This window comes from Mus pahari, chromosome 1 (genome assembly GCF_900095145.1).
Source record: "Mus pahari chromosome 1, PAHARI_EIJ_v1.1, whole genome shotgun sequence".
Classification (NCBI taxonomy): domain Eukaryota; kingdom Metazoa; phylum Chordata; class Mammalia; order Rodentia; family Muridae; genus Mus; species Mus pahari.
Window position 1 is genome coordinate 111,304,970 of NC_034590.1, and position 18,796 is coordinate 111,323,765.

General features: G+C 51.2%; 2 protein-coding genes across 23 annotated transcripts in view; one reads left to right on the top strand and one right to left on the bottom strand.

The window, feature by feature from the left end:
* Brsk2 (BR serine/threonine kinase 2) overlaps window positions 1–10,366 on the top strand; it is a 52,962-nt gene extending 42,596 nt beyond the window's left edge. For 3 of the 17 annotated variants that reach the window (XM_021214818.2, XM_021214861.2, XM_029536935.1), the window contains 5 exons: window positions 2,861–2,984; window positions 4,409–4,589; window positions 4,666–4,755; window positions 4,953–5,047; window positions 8,598–10,366. In XM_021214818.2, coding sequence (XP_021070477.1) covers window positions 2,861–2,984; window positions 4,409–4,589; window positions 4,666–4,755; window positions 4,953–5,038 — 481 coding nt within the window. In that variant the 3' untranslated portion in view covers window positions 5,039–5,047; window positions 8,598–10,366. Of the gene's footprint in view, window positions 1–2,860; window positions 2,985–4,408; window positions 4,590–4,665; window positions 4,756–4,952; window positions 5,048–6,971; window positions 7,020–8,135 lie in introns of all 17 variants that reach the window. The other 14 variants (XM_021214799.2, XM_029536925.1, XM_029536955.1 and 11 more) reach the window with 8 other exon arrangements.
* A 4,313-nt stretch (window positions 10,367–14,679) lies between these two features.
* Mob2 (MOB kinase activator 2) overlaps window positions 14,680–18,796 on the bottom strand; it is a 48,977-nt gene continuing 44,860 nt past the window's right edge. For 4 of the 6 annotated variants that reach the window (XM_021201405.2, XM_021201407.1, XM_029541948.1 and 1 more), the window contains exons 4-5: window positions 16,380–16,504; window positions 14,680–15,709 (exon numbers count right to left, since the gene is read on the bottom strand). In XM_021201405.2, coding sequence (XP_021057064.1) covers window positions 15,399–15,709; window positions 16,380–16,504 — 436 coding nt within the window. In that variant the 3' untranslated portion in view covers window positions 14,680–15,398. The remainder of the gene's footprint in view (window positions 15,710–16,379; window positions 16,505–18,796) is intronic. The other 2 variants (XM_029541953.1, XM_029541939.1) reach the window with 1 other exon arrangement.

Consider the following 18,796-nt stretch of genomic DNA (forward strand, 5'->3'; position numbering starts at 1 on the left):
AAGATACAGGTCCCAGGGAGAGCACTAGGGTTATTGGTAGAAGCCTGAGAAAGACAGAGTAGCTGTAGCCTTCAGCTGGAGGGAAGAGAGTGTGGGATGGCCCAGTGTACCCACCCTGCAGATGCTGAGGGCCTGTATAGTGTGGCTTCTCTGTACCTTTCACGGTGGCCTGGCAGTAGTTACTGGCGTAAAAGTAGGAAAACGTCATATGACTGGGGCAGAGGGTAGGGGAAAGCACTGGCAAAGCCCATTACATCATTGTAGCTGTGCCACCTCACACAGTGGCCAGACAAGAGGGAAGGCCTCAGCCCTGTTGCCAGCACTCAGTAAGGACCTGTGGGCAGTTGCTTGCTCTGTGTTAGCAAGTGAAAGTCGCAGAGGTACCTGCTGTGCTTTTTGTCCAGTGAAGGTCAGACACCTAAGCTCACCATTAACTGCCCTGAGGCTCTGGGGGCACAGGACCACTTCTAACTAGGTTAGGCCTTTATGTTGTTCAGAGAGAGAGAGAGAGAGAGAGAGAGAGAGAGAGAGAGAGGTTAGAAAAGTAGGAAATCTGTGACCGTAGCTTGAGGAAAAGCCTTTTGGCTTCCACCTCCACCTTTAGAGGCTTTACTCTCTCAAGCCCTGCATACTGGCTCAGGAAAGCTTTACACCCTCATCTTCTGTCATGAGCCCCTCATTGGTCATAGCCTCCACAGAACCATAGCTGGGAAAGGAAAGGTATCCCAGGAACTGGCTCCTTTGGTTATCCACTATGTCAAGGCAGCTGGGTAGAAGCCATGGGAGCTACAGCAGTCTATAGAGTCCCCCCTCTCTGCTGCCATCAGCTGGAGCCCACCAAGCTGAACATTCTTTGCCTGCCAACCTAGGACCTTCTCTCATGTACCCTTATGGCTCACACCAAGTATTCTGTGTACCCAGGCTAGTACCAGGGCCCAGCAATATGGATACCAGAGCTCTAGCATGGGCTGTGTCACCCAGTGCCACCCAATCCCCTCTGATCATCCAGCTTTGTTCAGATTTGGCCATGTCTCACATGCCATACCAGCCAAATGTTTCTGCTTGCACCTGTGATTTTCAGCCAGAAATTCTGTTTTCTAGAACCACTTGTCTGCTTCAAAATATCCTGAACATTGCTGGTCTCCGGGTCCAGGCATAGGCCTTGGGTACAGGTGGGACAAAGGCCTACACCAGGGGTCTGTATACACAGCACTGGACAGAGCTGACAAAAAGAACACAGAAGGGCTGGGGTCAGCTGACAACAGGAACACAAAAGGGCTGGGGTCCGTGTCTGCCACAGAGGCAAAAGAACCATCCTAGAAATGAAGAAGGGGGAAGCCGCAACCAGGAAACCCTTCATATAGCCTAGACTGACAGTGGCTGGGGCTGCCCAGCACAGATCCTCTCATTCATGCTGGCCACAGCCAACCCTATCCCACTGTTGCCACTTCCCTCAGTCTCTAGCATGAGTCCCTGGAACAGAGATGCATCTGACTGAGGGCTGGCTGTGCCCCCACTGTACTTACACCAGGCAGCTGGAAGTCTGCCTGGCCATGCTGACTGGGAGTTGCTTTGAGACAGCCTGTAGCTTAGCCACCCCTAGGGTCTCTGGAGCAGAGATCTAGACCTCACTGGGCATTCTGCTTTGTGATCTCTAGGACTAGGAAAGAATGTCTTCCAATTGCCAATTGTCAAGCTATCATGGGAAGAAAACTAGTCTTGTAGTTGGGTTGGACTTGGGTATCTGCAGATATCTGGGAATCCTGTCAGCAAAGGTGGCAACAACTCCAGCTATGCACATGTCTAGAAGGGAATGGGTGGGACCCCACAAGTGAGGCTGGGGAGCTTGATATCTGCCTTTCATCCCCTTGGACTAGCAGAAGATTATACTTACGAGTAAAGTGTCCACACTTTAGGAGATGGTCTATGCAGTGAGGAATGTGGCAGTGAAGCTGGGTTGTCACTGGTGTAACCTGGCCAGACACCTGTGGCCAGCTGGGCAGCAGTGGAGTCATGGCCAAGCATGATGTCAAGCTAGAGTGGGAAGAAAACTAGTCCTGTAGTTGGGTGGGCAGTGTGTACCAGACCTGTGGCTGTTGGAACTCTGGGCAGGTCCTTCCTTAACTGACCCCAAGGGTCTACCAGGGATCTTACAAGCTCAAGTATGGAGCCACATAATCTTTAATTAATATCAGAGAGCCTCACCAGAAGACTCTGTAACATGCAGCAGCTTCCAGGAGTCTGTGGACATTTCTTTGAGGAAAGTATAGAGGGAGCTTCCCCAAAATGTAGGGATCCAAATAGAGGTTGAGACTCAGACACTTTCTCCCATCCCCTGTCCTACACAGTGGACTGTCTAGCAAGTGCCACTCAGATATCCTGTGGGAGTCAAGGACTTGCAGTTAAGTGTATGTTGGAGTTAAATTTATTGTTAAGGACATAGAATTGGGATTAGTATTGTAAGGTGAAGGTTGGGACAAGGAGTTCGTGTTAAAGACATGGGGTATGAGCTAGTGACATGGAGTTCAGGCTGAGGATATAGATATAGGTTTATGGATGTTGTGGTAAGGTTAGGGGTTATGGTTAGAGAAGTTTGGTTAGGGTTAAGTCTTTTGGTTTATGGTTACAATAAGAAGTATTTGGTTAGGTTTTATCTTGTTTGTGGGGCAAGTTTAGAGTTGGGGACTGCCCTTTGTGCTGGATTGTGGAGTTAGGGGAGTGGGCTTGATCAGGTTGGCATAAGGGCCGCATGGCTGGTCTGGGATGTGGGGAACACTGTTCTACAGCACCAGCCACTCTGGAGGTTACAGAAGAGGACCAGGCATCACATCCCCATCATGACAGCCTCTGCTCTGCCTAGGCTGGCCAAGAAATCGTGGTTCGGGAACTTCATCAACCTGGAGAAGGAGGAGCAGATCTTTGTGGTGATCAAGGACAAGCCCCTGAGCTCCATCAAGGCTGACATCGTTCATGCCTTCCTGTCGGTGAGGCCACGGCAAAGCCAGGTGGACACTTACATCTATGGGCCCAGCCTCCAGGCAGACCATAGGACCTCTCATTCACACAAACTGTACACCTAACTCATCCTTTTGTTCTGCCTGGAGTACCACTGTCTACCTAGGCCTTCATCCTGCTGGGAGCTGCCTAGCACCCTGGGAGTGGGGAGCTGCCCATGGCTAGGGTGTGCTGGTCTCCAGGTGAAACCTCCCTGAGACTGAGGGTGAAATACAGGTGGCCACACGAATCAAGAGGAGGCTGTGACCAAGGGTTCTGATAACACCCACCTAATGGCTTGAAGCCCAGAGTCTAATTCCCATGCTACTTCTTTATTTGAAGCCTGTGACTTCCTGTGGACCCTAGCTTCCCTGTAGAGGCTGGGGTTCTCAGAACCTAGAGGCATCTCTTTATGCCTTTCTGCTTCTCAGAACCTAGAGGCATCTCTAGGTTCTGAGAAGCAGAAAGGCATAAAGATTAGAGATTAGACTTTCTAGCCAGGCTAACTCCCAGAAGACTCTCAGAATTGACCCTGTCCCTTGTGACTCCTATGTGGGGCTGCCTTACGCTGAGCCAGACCTCTCTGGGACTTTCCTCAGTGTGTACCTCCTACCTCAGGACCTCAGTCTGCTGACTTTGGGCCAAGGGGAGTCCTATCTCTCATGAGTATTTATTTGAAGGTACTTGCTCTAGGGTGCTGTTGCCTCATTAGACATTCTGTCCTGGAATCCTTTCAGATTCCTAGCTGAAGGATGTCCCTGGTGCCCTGGGGACAGCTGAGAATGCCTGCAAGAAGCTTCAGGCCAGGGAAGGCCACTTCTGATAGAGTGGTTGTATTTGAGACTGGCCAGACTCTCGGCCTGCTGTGTCCCTTTAGCACTTCTACCCTTTGATGTGAGCCTGTCTCTCACCCCCCATCGAATCCACGAATCCATCCATTCACAAGGCCCTGGGTTACCAGATCAGCCTGGAACTCCCATACACTTGCCCATGGTGGCTAGTCCTGTAAGCTGGGATAACCCTGTCTGCTTTTGTTTTGCTCTTGCTACTGTCACATCAATGTGACCAGAGCTCAGTGCTGTGAACTCACACACCTCATAGCTTCCCTGACCACTGCTGTGGTGCTCCTTCATTCCTGCCCTTGACTCAGGGATGGAAAGCCATCTAGCCTCTTCTGGTTTAGGGTTCTAGCGTGCACCCTGGCTGGCTGAGCAAGGGGGCTCTGAAGTGAGTTTCTCGCCGACTGTTAGTTTTCTATATCATGCTTGGATCTCAAAACTGGAGATTGTTTGGAGGGCTGGGTTTGTGTCTGGTGCCTACATAGTGCTGGCCCTTGTGTTGCCACCTCTGCAGAAGTGGGTTAGTGGGGGCCTGCTGGTAGGCTGCTCTCACATCCAACCTGTACACACTGCAGATCCCCAGCCTCAGCCACAGCGTTATTTCCCAGACAAGCTTCAGGGCTGAATACAAGGCCACAGGGGGCCCAGCAGTGTTCCAGAAGCCGGTCAAGTTCCAGGTGGACATCACCTACACTGAGGGCGGAGAGGCCCAGAAGGAGAATGGCATCTACTCAGTCACATTCACTTTACTCTCAGGTAAGCCAACCCACTTGGTGGCTGTGTTTGACTGTCACTGGTGCTCCTAGTGTCCTGACAGCCAGTCTTCCCCCAGGCCCCAGTCGCCGCTTCAAGAGGGTGGTAGAGACCATCCAGGCCCAGCTGTTAAGCACCCATGACCAGCCATCAGCCCAGCACTTGTCAGGTGAGGCGGGGGCTCAGCACAGCGCCTGTGGCTAGTGCTGCTTGGATGGGAGGTATGAGAACTGACATGGCCTCCTACTGTGACGGATGGATGCCCACCTCCCTGCCCTGAGCAGTGCTGCACCCCTCAGGGAGCAGGGCCCCTCCCCGGGCATGGTGGGCTGCATCACACTGAAAGGCGCCTCTTGTCCACCGTAGAACCACCCCCGCCAGCGCCAGGACTAAGCTGGGGTGCTGGGCTTAAGGGCCAGAAGGTGGCCACCAGCTACGAGAGTAGCCTCTGACGCTGGCAGGTAAGGTGTCCGGCCTGCTGCCGGGGAGGGGAGGGGCTGCGGGCAGGGCCTCCTGCAAGAGCCAGGCTTGTCCTAAGAGGGGCACTCTGTGCCCACTCATCTGGCCTGGCTCCAGACAGGCCTACAGGGTCAGCACCTAGGCAGCTAGACATGAGGGCAGCCTGAGCAGGCTCTGGGAGCAGGGCCCAAGGCCCTGACCCTTGGGGCACCCCTTGTAGCACTCTACAAGAACTGGGGCTCCCTTCCTCAATGCCACTGACCAACAGAGCTCTGCCTTAAGCAGGATGGGATCTGAGAGTCCCAGTAGGCTGCTGGTAGTTATGGGAGAAAGGAATACCTGTGTGTCTGGCCCTATGCACAGGTACACACATGGGACCTGTATGTCAGAGTTTAGCTAGGATATAGTCTGTATAGCAATGGGACAGGCTGATGGTATATGGCATGGGACTTCTTAGGCACTTGAGAAGTCTAGAAGAGATGGGATGTGGCTCAGGGCCAGCTTCTCTGAGCCCTAGTCTCAACTTGTCTCCACAGCTGGGGCTGTTAGGGTCCCTTGTGTGTATGTAGATTCTTTCCACCTGCTCCTCATCCCATTCCATCCTCATTTCATTGCCTGTAGATGTGCTCCCATCATGAGCCTCGTCATCCCCTGGCAGGTGGGGCTGGAGCCCTAGCAGCCCTGGGCTCATTCAGCTACCCACTCTGCTTGGAAGAAAGCAAGCAAGCAGGACCAGGTGCCCCTGGGGCACTGAACTCAGTCAACTTTGCTTTTCTGGGGCTTTAGGCCTCCATCTTGGAAAGCGGAAAACAGGCTGGGGAACAGCAGTAGTGGGAAACTGAGGACAAGGAATGACAGGCAGAGGCAGAGGCAGAGGCAGAGAGGCAGAGAGGCAGAGAGGCAGAGAGGCAGAGAGGCAGGGAGGCAGAGAGGCAGAGGCAGAGGCAGAGGCAGGCCAGAACTATTAATGCAAGGAAAGCCAAGGTCTCTAGCACACTGCTGGGGTTCTGCTCATGGTGACCAATCAGACACTGCAGCCCTCCTCCTGTACTCCTGAATATTGGACAGCTCTCCATGCCCTATCCTATGAGATGGTCTACCATACCCCCCACCCAGTGCCACGACCCGAGTGTAACAGGGAATATGGTGGGTGTGGCCTGTACACAGGACCCAGCCACCAGTTCTACTCAGTCTCAGTACTGGAGCCTACCCTTGAGACTGTTGGGCTCCCAACCATTCTTGGATCTCGGCCTGTCCCCCTGATGCCCTCATTGTGTCCCTGTGTCCTGGGCCCTTGTCCAATGAGCTTGGCTCCAAAGACCCTGTTGGAGGTAGACAGAAGTATGAACCTCCAGGATACCTGTGGGCCATCCAGACAGGGATGTCCCACCCAGGTCTCCTGATGCCAGGAAGCCCAGCATAGTGGAAGAGACAGGGGTGTGTGGAAGCCAGTGAGTAATGAGGTGCAGGCACGGAATAGGTGGCCTGTTAAACTATGCCAAAGCAAGAGTTTATCCAGCCCAGGGAAGACAGGCCCACCAGGAACAAAGGACAAATCCTGTCTTCTGGCTTTGGCTATTGGAGCATGACCTTCTGCTGTCTACCTTGCTCCCACTCAGCTGTAGTCATAGGCTTCTTCTGACCTAGACCTTAGCTCTCAGCTCTGCCTCTTCCAAACTCTCCCCTTCCCTGAGCCTGCCTGTACCATCATCCTGTGTCCAGGCTCAGCTCCTCTTTCCCAGTCAATACTCTTGGGCCCTGCCTACTCCTAGCTCTTCTCCTGTATGGACTCTGGCCACTCCTGGATCAGCCCTCCCTCTCAGGACCCTGCTCCTTCCCAGCCTGGCTGGCTACAGGTTGCCAGCGCCCCAGGTAGCAGGTGGGCAGCCTGTTCACTCTCCTCCCTCTTTCCATTCTGTGCTCCAGACACCACTAACTGTATGGAAGTGATGACGGGGCGGCTTTGCAAATGTGGTAAGAACTCCTCATGCTCACTTGGCCCCTAGCCTGCCACCTCCACTGTGTGCCCACAGCCTACCCTGACCAGTGCTATCCTACTGTCCCTGGGCTGTCCTGGGTCCCCTGTGTATGCACAGGCATTGGACCACCCACCACCCCTGGGCCCCATCTTCTGCCAAGAGTAGTCTTAACTACTCACTTCCTGGTCCCCATTTTTACAATCAAGCTAGGTAGAGGAAGAACTTAAACTCTCAGAACAGGAAAAGGTACTTGAAGCCAATAAAGGTTCTACATGTAGCACTGCCCTGGAGGGCAAGGTGGACACTTGTCCACAGACCATGCCAGTCAGAAGAGGAGAGGCATGCAGCACTGGGTTTAGACTGAGGTCAGGTGAGGGAATGGAATTGAAGTATCCAATTGGCCCAGCTGGGTAATAAGCACAGGCCCAGGAGGGTGGAGGGTCACCCTTACTTCTGCCCTCCAGGACCAGAAATCCAGCTGTGGCTGCCTGTCCCCAGCTCCCTGCCTGCCTACCCACCATTAATCCTGTCTGTCTGCTGCTGAACTGTCTGTGCTAGCCAGGGCAGGGGTCTCCCTGTATGCTGCTGGTCACTGGCTCTGGCCACCCTTTCCAAGAGCAATCATTACTCATAAAGCAGTAGCCAACCCCAGGGTCCAACTCAGGCCTGATCTTTCTATTGTTCTTTCTACATCTTGGGTTGGCCAGTTCATGTGACCCGGACACTTGGAAAGGGAGGCCCAGGACTTCTGGGGCCACACTGGGTGAGGGAGGAATCTCACTGCCTGTCCTGGGCCTCAGTTCTCAGAAGCAGCCCACATATCCCATGCCACTTTGGAGGTATGGAGTTCAAGGGTCTACCCCACAGCAACAGCCCCTCCCACTGCATTGCTCCTGGCACTAGGGACCCCACTGGCCGCCTGCCCACCCTGCTTGTTACCCGCCTGTCCTTGCTCTGCCATTCCATCTGACTTCATCTCGTTGGGTTTTTCTTTCTCTTGTCAAGGCTCCTTCGTTCATTTGTTTGTTCTTTCTCTCCTTCTCTCCCTCTCTCCCCTTGCCCCCCCTTTTTTTTCTTTTCTCTCTTTTTGTCTTCTGTTCTGTGTACCCAGGCACCCCATTGAGTAACTTCTTTGACGTAATTAAACAACTTTTTTCAGACGAGAAGAACGGGCAGGCGGCCCAGGCCCCCAGCACGCCCGCCAAGCGGAGTGCCCACGGCCCCCTGGGTGACTCCGCGGCCGCTGGCCCTGGAGGGGACACCGAGTACCCGATGGGCAAGGACATGGCCAAGATGGGGCCGCCCGCCGCCCGCCGTGAGCAGCCTTAGACACTAGTCCCTCCCCAGCACAGCACAGCACAGCACAACACAGCACTGACTGTGGCCTTCTGCCGCCCTGTGTGGACAAGGCCCCACCTGCCTGCCCAGACCTTGTCTCAAGCCTGGGAGGAAAGGAGAGTGGCCAGGGCGCGGCCCGCAGGCTGGGCTGCTGGGCTTGCTCTCTTCTCTCTCTCTCGCGGTCTCTGTCTCTGCCCGTCTCTGACAGCATCGCTTGTTTCCGCTCTGATACCAGGAATTATCCCGAAAAGTTAACATGTCACCTCCACGAGGCCGTCCTCTGTGCTGCGTGTGGACACTGGCTGACCGAAGGCAGCTGCTGCGGACCACCCTCCTGCTGCTGCTGCTGGGCAGAGAGGCTAGCCCACTGTCCACCACCTCTGCCTGTTCCCTGGCAGCCCCGCATGGCCCAAGGGAGGAGGGCCTGCTGCCCAGGGGTTCCTCTTCTCGCCCAGCCACCCTGGATCCCAGTGACAAGATCCTCAGCAGGGACAACCTGTTCACCATCTTCCAGGGTAGGGGACCATGGTGGGTGAAGCAGTGGGAATGGATTGTCCTCCACGCCGCATCTGGAGGCCTCCTGGGCCACTCACCTCGCCTTTTCCACATGTTGGCCTCGCAGGGCCACCTCTTCTCATCTGCATCCATTGCTCCACCTTGCCAGGCTGCAGAGCTCCAGCTGTGAAGGTTCTCATGGGCTGAAGTGGGGAGCAAAGACCTGGGTGCTCCAGAGCTGCCGGGGGCTGGGCTGAGACCAGTATTATTCATTTGCTGTTTTAATTTATTGAGTTTCTTTATGTCTCTGTTCTCTGTTCAGGGAAGGGGGAGTAGCAGCAGCAGCACCCTCCTGCCGTCTGTCTGTCTGTTTGTTCTGTCTGTCTGACTTGGGCAGGGTGGGTCCAGAGCCCAGGTTCCCTCTGAGGACAGAGCCGTTGTGGGGCTGGGGACAGTGGAGAGCCAGCCAGTGGATGCAGCACTGGCAAGCTACTGTAAACTTTAAAAGAATTCCTGCAAGATATTTTTATAAACTTTCTTTTCTTGGTTGTTTTTGGAAAAGGGTGTGGGGTGGGGCCGCTGGGGCAGAGCTAGAGTTTGTGTTTCGGCTCCTTGCTCTTGGCTATTTCTATACACATATACATATATATATATATATATATTTAAAGAACGATGTGGTTAGCTCTGTCCCGGGTTGTTTTATTACTACTTAGCAGCAGCTCCAGTTCCACACGAGAGCTCAGGGTACAGGGCATCAGCCTGCACTGGTCAGCCGTGCCTGCTGCCCAGAAGCACTACCCAGCACTTCTCTGCTGCATCAGGCTGAGGCTGATCTTGGTTTGGTGTTTGATTGAGAAGGGGTAGAAGGCCCTGAGCTGGCACCCAACTCACACACAGGATGGCAGCAGTACCTCGGTTTGTTTGTTTGGTTTTTTTTTTTTAATTAAAATTAAAAAGTTTTAAAAAAATCAAAGCCAGAAATGGAGTTAGCAGAGTGCTCTGCAGTGGGTTCCTCTTGGAGGTGGCGAGGGCAAGGGGCCCACACCACTGCCTGCTGCCCACCAAAGCCCACATCACTTCCCTCATCTTCAGCTTTTGTCTGTGTTCCGTTCTGTCTGGCTGAGCCAGTCCCTCCCAGCTGGCCCAAGGTGCCCGGCATAGCAGCAGGAGGGGCTGGGGGCAGGTTTCATGCATGCCTTTGCTCTTCCCCTCATGTACAGATTTTAATGCTTCTATTACATTCAACCACCACAGGCTGGGATTTCTATACATAGAACAAAATCAAACACCTGTAACAACAGCAAAGCCACGCAGTACAAGTGGGAAGGGGCATATTACGGTGTCAGGATACTGAAAGCAATACCTCTCGTTAGCCTTCCTCTTTTGTACTTTGGACACATGCGGATTCGCAGACATCACAAAAATGGACAAGCCCCATCTGGTGTAACCCCTGTCAAATAACTGTGAGCAACTTCAGTTCTGGAACAATAAATTCCTTCCATAAAGACACATGATGCAAGGTTTCCGTCCGGGTCGGGTGGGCATGGGGAATGGCACAGGATATCCAGAAGTGGCTCTTGTCACCAACTGTACTGTACCTGTCTGGGCTGTGCTAAGGGAAGAGGTCTGCCCCTGGGTGAGGATCCATGCATGTGTTAGGGTCTGTTAATCAGGGAGGGGTATTTCTTTAGGCTGTCTTTCACCAGGGTGGGCTTCTAGTGAGAACCAGGGATAGGGAAAGAACAGTCTAGACACTGGCTGGCAGAGCTCTGCTAAGATAGGAATGAGTATGCTGTTTTCTTCATGGTAGTTCTAGCACCCCAGATATTTTTGGGGTCACCTAGCACTCAGACTTTCTCCATAAGAGTCCCTTCCACACTACCTGAGACTAGACAGCTGCCCTGGCCTTATCGCCACCTCTTTGCTTCGATTACATGGAGGACATGTCTTGATGCCCAAGAGTCTGAAGCCAGAAAGTGCCCAGTGTGTGAAGCTATACATTTGGCACAGGTGCCACATTGCTTGGTGGCACATTGACAGTGGGAGGCTGATGGTTCTCTATGGTAGATACTGCCATGCATTGTGGGAGTTCACAGCACCCCTGGCCTCTGCATAGTAGATGCCAGCTGTCTTCCACCTTGTTGGAGTAGCCAAATGCAGTACTGCCCTGGAGTGAAGGCTTAGCTAACACACAATCTTGCCGGAGAACCCTAAGAGCCTTCCTTTTGCCTAGCTTCGTTGTGAGCTAAGGGGGATAGCTCTGCCAACTCAAGCTCAAAACAAGAAGCAATGAGTTAGGGTCACCCTTACTAAATTCTAAATGTCACTGTGCCCTCCAAGAAGTGGGATACCCAGAAGACACTTAGTGTGGACAAGGGACCAAGCTCCTAATTGCAGCTTTTCAGTTAACTATTGCTTGAAATACAGGTTTAGGCAAGGACTTGACCCTAAAAGTGCCTGATTCTCTGGGTCTGGGGCTCAGGATGCTAAGATATCTTCCTGTAGTCCTGAATCTGCTTTGCTGAGTGTAAACCCACTCCCACCCAATCTTCCTCCATCTGGCCCACTGGCTATTGAGTCTACAGTCAGGCTTAGTGGGTACTAAGGAGATGAGCTTACTTCACAGACCTGGCAGCTTCCCACATGCACACTGTTGCACCTCCAAGGCTCAGAAAGGATTCATCCACAGTCCCACTCCTCCTGACACTAAACTGTCTTGATTGTACATAAGTCGAAGCAATCTCAGCCTGTTATTCATATAGAAAATAAACAAAGAAATGATGCACCAGACATGACGTTGTGCCATTCACACTGAGTATTAAACCCAGTGGTCTGCACATTAATCTAATGCAATTAAGAACTACTAAAATATAAAAGTCCTCTAGAGGCTAGGACTAAACGTGACTGGCATAGAAGTATGTGGGCAGGAATGAAGTAATGGATGCTTCCTACCCTGGGTGATGAAGCAAAGTCTAGTACCCCCAGGAGATGTGGAAAAACCCAACCTCTTAACCTGATGAGCCACCCCAGGCTTCATGGTACCTTCTAAGAGCAGAGTGGCACAATTCCTTAGAGGATGGGCCCTCAAAACCCTTCAAGTCAGTCATAGGATTATCTGTTTTACACCCCTACCTACACCTTAATTCTGGCTCATTATGGACAGCTAGCCTGGTTGATGGCTCCTTGTCAAGTGTCTCATTCTCCTGAGGCTCAATGCGCATCCTCCACTGACACCACTACCCATAAGCGCAAGTCTCATGGTATAGTTAAAAAAAAAAAAAAGGCAGAGGATGGTTATGGTCACCAAGGGTGTCAAAGGTGTGGTGAGGGAGCAGTATTCCTACCTGGGGAGGCCATCCTGGAGCTCCTGAGGTTCCTGAGGCCCCATTATCCTTTTGCTCATGGCCTTGCCTCTGCCTTGCAAACAGAAGCTCCAGGTTGAGTCACTGTGGTGTTGTTTCTAGTTCTACTGGCTGCTGCCCCTCCTCCCACTGTTATGGACACTGTTCACTAAGGGCCTGGGTCATTCTATGTCCATATCAGCTATTATAACCTTCATTCCACCTGTAACTTTATGTCCTGTCAGTGCTAAGTAACAGTCACAGGTTCCAGGGTAAGGACCTGGGCATGTTAGATGTGAGAGGCATTATTCAATCTCAGTCTGCCCATGGATCCCATCCTATACAACTACTCACGTCCAATGTCTCAACATAGCATAGTATCAAGCCAGGCCTCATACCTCACCTTGTTAGTTAGAAGCCTCAAATTGCATCCTCCAAGTCAAAGGAGAGTGTTAGATGTTATCCATTCTAGGAGTACCCTTTCCACACTGGTAGGCCAATGAGCCAGACAAGGTCATAAGCTTCCAAACACAGGACAAACAGGAAGCCAGTGGCAGGCATCCTCTATGGCTCATGGTTCTAGCCCTATGCCCTGCCCCGTTTGTAGGAAAAGTAGCATCCTCTACTGATCTAGTTAGCTTTCCACTGGAAACCTCCCTGCCTCAAAAGATCTTGTTTCATCCCACCTCAGGGCTTCTGGTGAGATGCACTGTTCTCAAGAGCCTTATCCAACTCCTGTGTCTCTTACAGGATTCAATCCCTAAGACAAAAGCCTTGTCTACAAGTCCTTCACACATAATCTGTGCTCTACTTTCAACTTTTAATTAAGAGGGCTGGCAAAAGGTGTCAGTAACTGCTAAACAGGCCAGGCTAGCCTTTCTGCCTTGCTGAGTCCAAACAAAGGGATTTATAGATTCATCTGGTCTCTGTCTCGGGAGCATGTTTTTTTCTAACAGCAAAACTGCCATTCACACAGCCTGAGTGCTCCCAAGTGTTAGCTCCTTGATGTCCATAGCTCTTCATGGATCTATTCCATGTACAGAAAAGAACACCACGACAGGGACAAGGAGCAGTAGGGAGCCATCCATGTGGTGGCATGCACAACTGCTATGTATACCTTGGCTCATAGAAGCTGGATCCCAGCACACAACCTGGGAGGTGGTAGTCCTAACTATATACCTATTCCTTGATGGACAGCTTCCCAAAGGTTCTGACACCACCATGTGCTTAGAGGTCCTACCACTCCTTCCTATGAGACCAAACATACCAGATGCAGCAGAACCACCACCACCACCACCACCACCCCTGACTACCAAGGAAAGGTAGAGACATACCACTTCACTTAGACTGTTTCAGGCTCCACACAGAGGCTAGCCATGGCCTCTGCACTGGGCATCCTCCCTTCCACTAGGTGGCCAGAACTATGGTTCCCTGAGGGGTTCTGCCTAGAATTCAGCTCCCTGTACATGGGAGTATCACTGAGCCAACCTGTCCCTTTGCTATATAACTTGTTCCTGCTGTGCCTTGCCCCCAGGACTCCCCACTGGCATGTCTAGCAAGCTGAGGTCCCACCACAGGCTCCATAGCAGTCCCAGGCATACAGTTCCATGGGAATCCTGTGGCTTCTATTTAAGGGGTCTATGCTGAGACAGGAGATGTGGGAAGAGGCTCAGGCAGTCTGGTGGGTTCCACTCCCAGGAACTGAGACAAAAAGCTTGGAGTTGATCCAGGGATTTTGTTTGTTTGACAAGAGCTCTCTGTGTAGCCCGCAGCTGGTCTCAAACTCATAATCTTCCTGCCTCGGTTTCAGAAGGACTCCTATGGAGGAGCAGTAGGACCAGTCTGAGAAGACTCCATGTATCCTGGAATTCTCTGGTAAATTAGACAGGGACAAACAGCCACTGAAAATGTCAGAAGGCAAGTGGGTTTGGTCCAGGTGTTAACAGAAAAGCCTCCAGGCCCAAGTATAGTTAAGTTTTGTTTTGCTTTGTTTTAAAGGCCCAGTAGCCACAAATGCATTGCATAAGCTAAGCCAGAAGGCCAGGCAAACACCAAACTCTAGGAGGGTCCATCCCACAATTTAAAGGGAACCTGTCAGGGGGTGCTGAGCATCCCAAGAATCAACCAGCAGAGCCGCTGGTGCCAGTTGGTAGGCATAGCAAGCAGGTTGCCAGGATCCAAAGATCTGAGTTTGCCATCTGTGAAGACCAAGCCATAAACATGCCTGGCTCCATTCTTTCCCTACTTGGGCACCAGGCCAGCTCCAGTCTTGGGCTTAGGTCCCATAACCCACCTAGGCAGCAAGTTGCCTACTCCTAGGCTCCCAATGTTGAGCCAATTCTACAGGTCTGAAGACCTCCATCTTCACTCAAGGAGGTAGAGGCAGTGAGGATAAGGTTATGGTGCTTGTATCCGTCCCTACCCAGGAACCACAAGGAAGATTCAGAATAATATGAAACAGCAGGATGAGAGGACACAGGCTCTGACCTGAGAGAATTTTTTATTATGTCTGAACAGATGAACTAAAGCAGATTCTGCCTTTCACTGATAGCCCTGTCTCCACATAGGGCCTCAGCCAGGTCCTGGGCTGCCCTGGCCCATACGCACAATTGGGGCCTCCTTGGGCACTGAGGAGGCAGCAAGAAGGGGTAATAGGAGCAAGCAGCAGGTGTGGGCCCTCCTGGGTCACCCCAGGCAGACTTCTCTACCCCAGGGACTCTGAGCCAAGATCCAGGCAAGAGCTAGGGAGGAAAGCTGCAGGGCAGGCCTCTGTAAGAGCCCATCCCCAAAGCACAGCAGAACTCCAGATCTGCAGGGCAAGCCCCATAAGGGGGAGACACCTCTCACAAGGTGCTCCTTTCAAAGCCGCAGAGCTCCACCCCCTGTGGGGGGAGGGGAAGGCAAGAGCCACATGGAAGACCCAAGAAAGGAAAACCCCACAGAAGAAAAATCAAAACATCAGTCCAATAAATGTTTGTTGAATGAATGAATGACTCCAAAGGCTCTTCACTACAAACAGCACTCATCCATCCAACAGGGAAGTCAGGAAACACGCCTTGACTCCAGCGGCATCCATGGAGCCCACACTCTGAGCAGCCCGGGGCCCTCAGACCTTGCCACCAGCACGCCCGGGCATGTGTGCGCACACACAGACACACAGTTGTCTTTTTGCACATGTGCACCCATCTGGCCCTGGAAACTCATCTCTCCTTCACGTGGTTCTGTGCTCCAGAAGTGCCACTGCTGGCCCCATCCCCAGTGGCACCACTGTTACCCGGGCTGCTGCACAGCACCTCAGTGAGGTCGTCCATGACAGCGGTTTCTTTGGGGTCAAGCAGGTTGAACTCTCTGGCAAAGAGGATGAAATGCACGTACAGTGTGTTCAAGTGTCCATGCAGCTCAAGGGCCAGGGTCTCCTTGAAGTGGGCCCAGTAGATGTGGCCCAACACATGAAACAGATACTTGCAGATCTTCTTCACCAAGGACTCGAAGGAGCTGGGGAATTCTCTGCCTAGGGGGAGGCCACATGTCACAGACCTGCAAGGAGTCTAGGTTCCTACAACTAGGCTTCTCTGGATGGGTCTCAAGAGCTTAATTGCTACCACCCCTCCACAGAGTTCCCAGAAATCTGTCCCCCAGGGTGGCATCTGCCTAGAGAAACAGGTGCTGCTGAGCCATGCTAGTCGCCTGCATAGCAAAGAATATGTGGTGGGTACTCAGGCTCCATATGCTTCCTCCAGCAGACACCCAGAGTATCTGCAGACCAGGTAGGGGGCAGTAACAAGTACATGGGAATTCCTGTAAGCCAGTGCTGGCCCCTTTACTGTTCAGGATGAGTTTTTTGCCCCCATCAGGACCTTGACAGGTCTGGAAATACCAACCCCAGGAAGATGGACTGTGATGGCCTCATTGTGCAGAGCTGATAGCAGGGCCAAAGGAGGCCAAATGGTGAGTGAGCCTTAGAATGTTGGTAGGCATTTGTCCCCAGCTGGGCTGAACTCTGCATGGGAACCTTTCTCCCTCCTTATCCCAGGTCCCCTGTGCCAAGCAGGAGCTAGAATCATGAAACTGTAGCCCTTCTAGAACCCACTTGCAATCATATCCCAGAGACTCTCTGTCCCAGTGCTGAAGAACTTGCTGGTTTTGCATAAGGATTTAAGTACAAGCTGCAAAAGACATACCGTATTTTGTGGGGAACACATCTTCATCAGTTACCAGCTTCTGCACAGAGCTCATGACAAAATCAACATACTGGGGGGCAGTGCACTTGACCTTCTTCCCCCGCTCGTCATACCAGTAGTATTGTCTGTAGGGACAGAGACTTTGGTCAGGGTGTCAACCCTGCCAAATACCCACCCCAGTGTAGGCTCCCACATACATATACAGCAAAAACTCAAAGGCAGTGGCAACTGGGTGTGGTGAGCAATATACATCTGTTCCAATGGGACAAAGTGCTCAGAACAGTACCTAAGGAGAGCAAGGGCCTCATGTATAGGTAGCCCAATGTGACACATTCATTGCATACTTCTGCATATTTTATTTCTTTTAAATAAATCCATACCTTTTATAATTGGGTACAGTTATCTGTCTAGGAGGTGGCCTGCGACTGGGCAGAGTCTAGAACCTTGGCAGTATCCTATTCCCAGAATTAGAAGCCATACTGTCCCCATGGGGAATAGTAGATGCCTGTGATCAAGTGACTTGACCTCTAGAGGCCCACCCCAAACTCTTTAGACTATTCATGAGTTTGCCAGTTCTGAAAAGACCCGCATCAGGGATGGGGCAATATTAGATGTACAGAGCTGCTGGGTCTTAACTATGTACAATATCATAGTCACTCTGTGTTCTGTCAAGAAGAGCTAGTGCTGCCCTTGATGCACTGCATGCTGCTCTCTCAGCCATCTCCTTGGGAGATCTTGGATTAAACAATCAGGGGCCTCTCACAAACCTCTGGTATATGGACACACTGTGGAGATGTCACACCACGTAGGAATTCTAGACTCAGGGCACAGCATGCTCCTCAATCTCCTGCTGAGGGCCTGTGATTCTTTACAATTGGAGACAATTATGGACCATACTGTTACACTTGTCCCCATGGGGGGGTGGGGTGGTATATGTTAATACAAGTTTTCGTGTCTCTAAAGCAAAGCCAAGGACAGGATTATGGTCACAGCAGGTCTGTGCATCATTTTATAAGAACATGCCAAAGTTCTCTCTTATGCTGTGCCACTTATATCTCACCAGCATGACATGTACTCCCCAGCACCTAGTGTTCTACGGTATCAGTGTGGGCTTCATTTTCTTTAAAACTCCAGTGTTATCTGTCACTGCAGCAACTGGTCCTTCCCTATTCTTGTTGGTCAAGCCACAGCTTGCATGCTGCTGCCCCGAGTTCTCTGTATGTCCTGGATACTAGCTCTTGTGTCACAGGTGCCTCCCAGATGTTTCCTTGTAGTTTGTGTTCGTTCTTTCATCTCAGTTATCTTTCTTATAGAAGTTCTGAATCACAAAGTCCAGTTGGCTGAGTTCTGCTCATTAGTGGGCCATTCCTTTTGTGTAATGTCCACCAGCCTAATACTAGGTCACAAAGATCTCCTGTCCTCTAAAGCTGTTGTATTTTTCCATTTCTGTATCAGGTGCGAGACTTAAAGTTATGGTACTTTTCCTTTCCTCTGTGTAATATTACATTTCACAGACGCAGTTGTTGGAAAACAAAACTGTCCTTTTCTACACTGTTTCACTGGCCACTTCATCAAAAAATCAAAGGACTATGCTTCTGGGTCTCCTAGATTCTGCTCTGACCCACTAACTTCTGTCTCACATTTGGGCAACACCACACTTTCTTGTCACTGTGTTTAAACACTTTATCTTCAAACTGTTGGCCTCCTCCAGATGTACTGTTGTTGTGGCTACTCCTGTTGCCCGTTTCATGTAAATTCCAAAACACAATAGTCTAGTAGCTAATAGCTCTGATGGAGTTTTTAACTGAGAACACAACAAACCACAGATTCACTCAGTGTAGATTTGTATGTTAAGCTGTTGTTTTTCAATCCATGAACACAGTGTGGCCATTTGTGTCTTTGACTCTCCACCCTAGGTGTCTAAGAAACAGAGCTGCGTGAATGCTGTTTATAACTAAACATTTTATTGCCTCTGGAGTTACTGTAAATGGTTCTGATTTATTAGTTAGATTTTCAATCACACAGCTAGCACACAAACCTTTAACTGTTTCTGTGTGCTGATCTTGAAGGATTTACTTTGTTGCTGGACTCCTTCAGCATCTCACAGCTGTGCTCTCTGCAAGGAGGCATAGCTGATTTTTTTCTTTTCTGACATGGACTTTTCCTCCCTCTCCCATGTCTTACTGAACTGGATGAGCCTTCAAGTTTTCTTCACCAAAGAACAGTTGATTTCACACTAGCTGTGTAACATCTGGAGAGGATCCTGAAGTTTCCTAACTACCTTTGTAACATCTGTTAGAGCCATAGAGAACTGTTACACTTTCTTATGTTCATAATTCCTCCCTTCTGTCTCATCTTTGTGTTTTTCTAAAGCTTATCAACTTTATTATTCTTTCCAAGCAAGCACGTATTTCCCT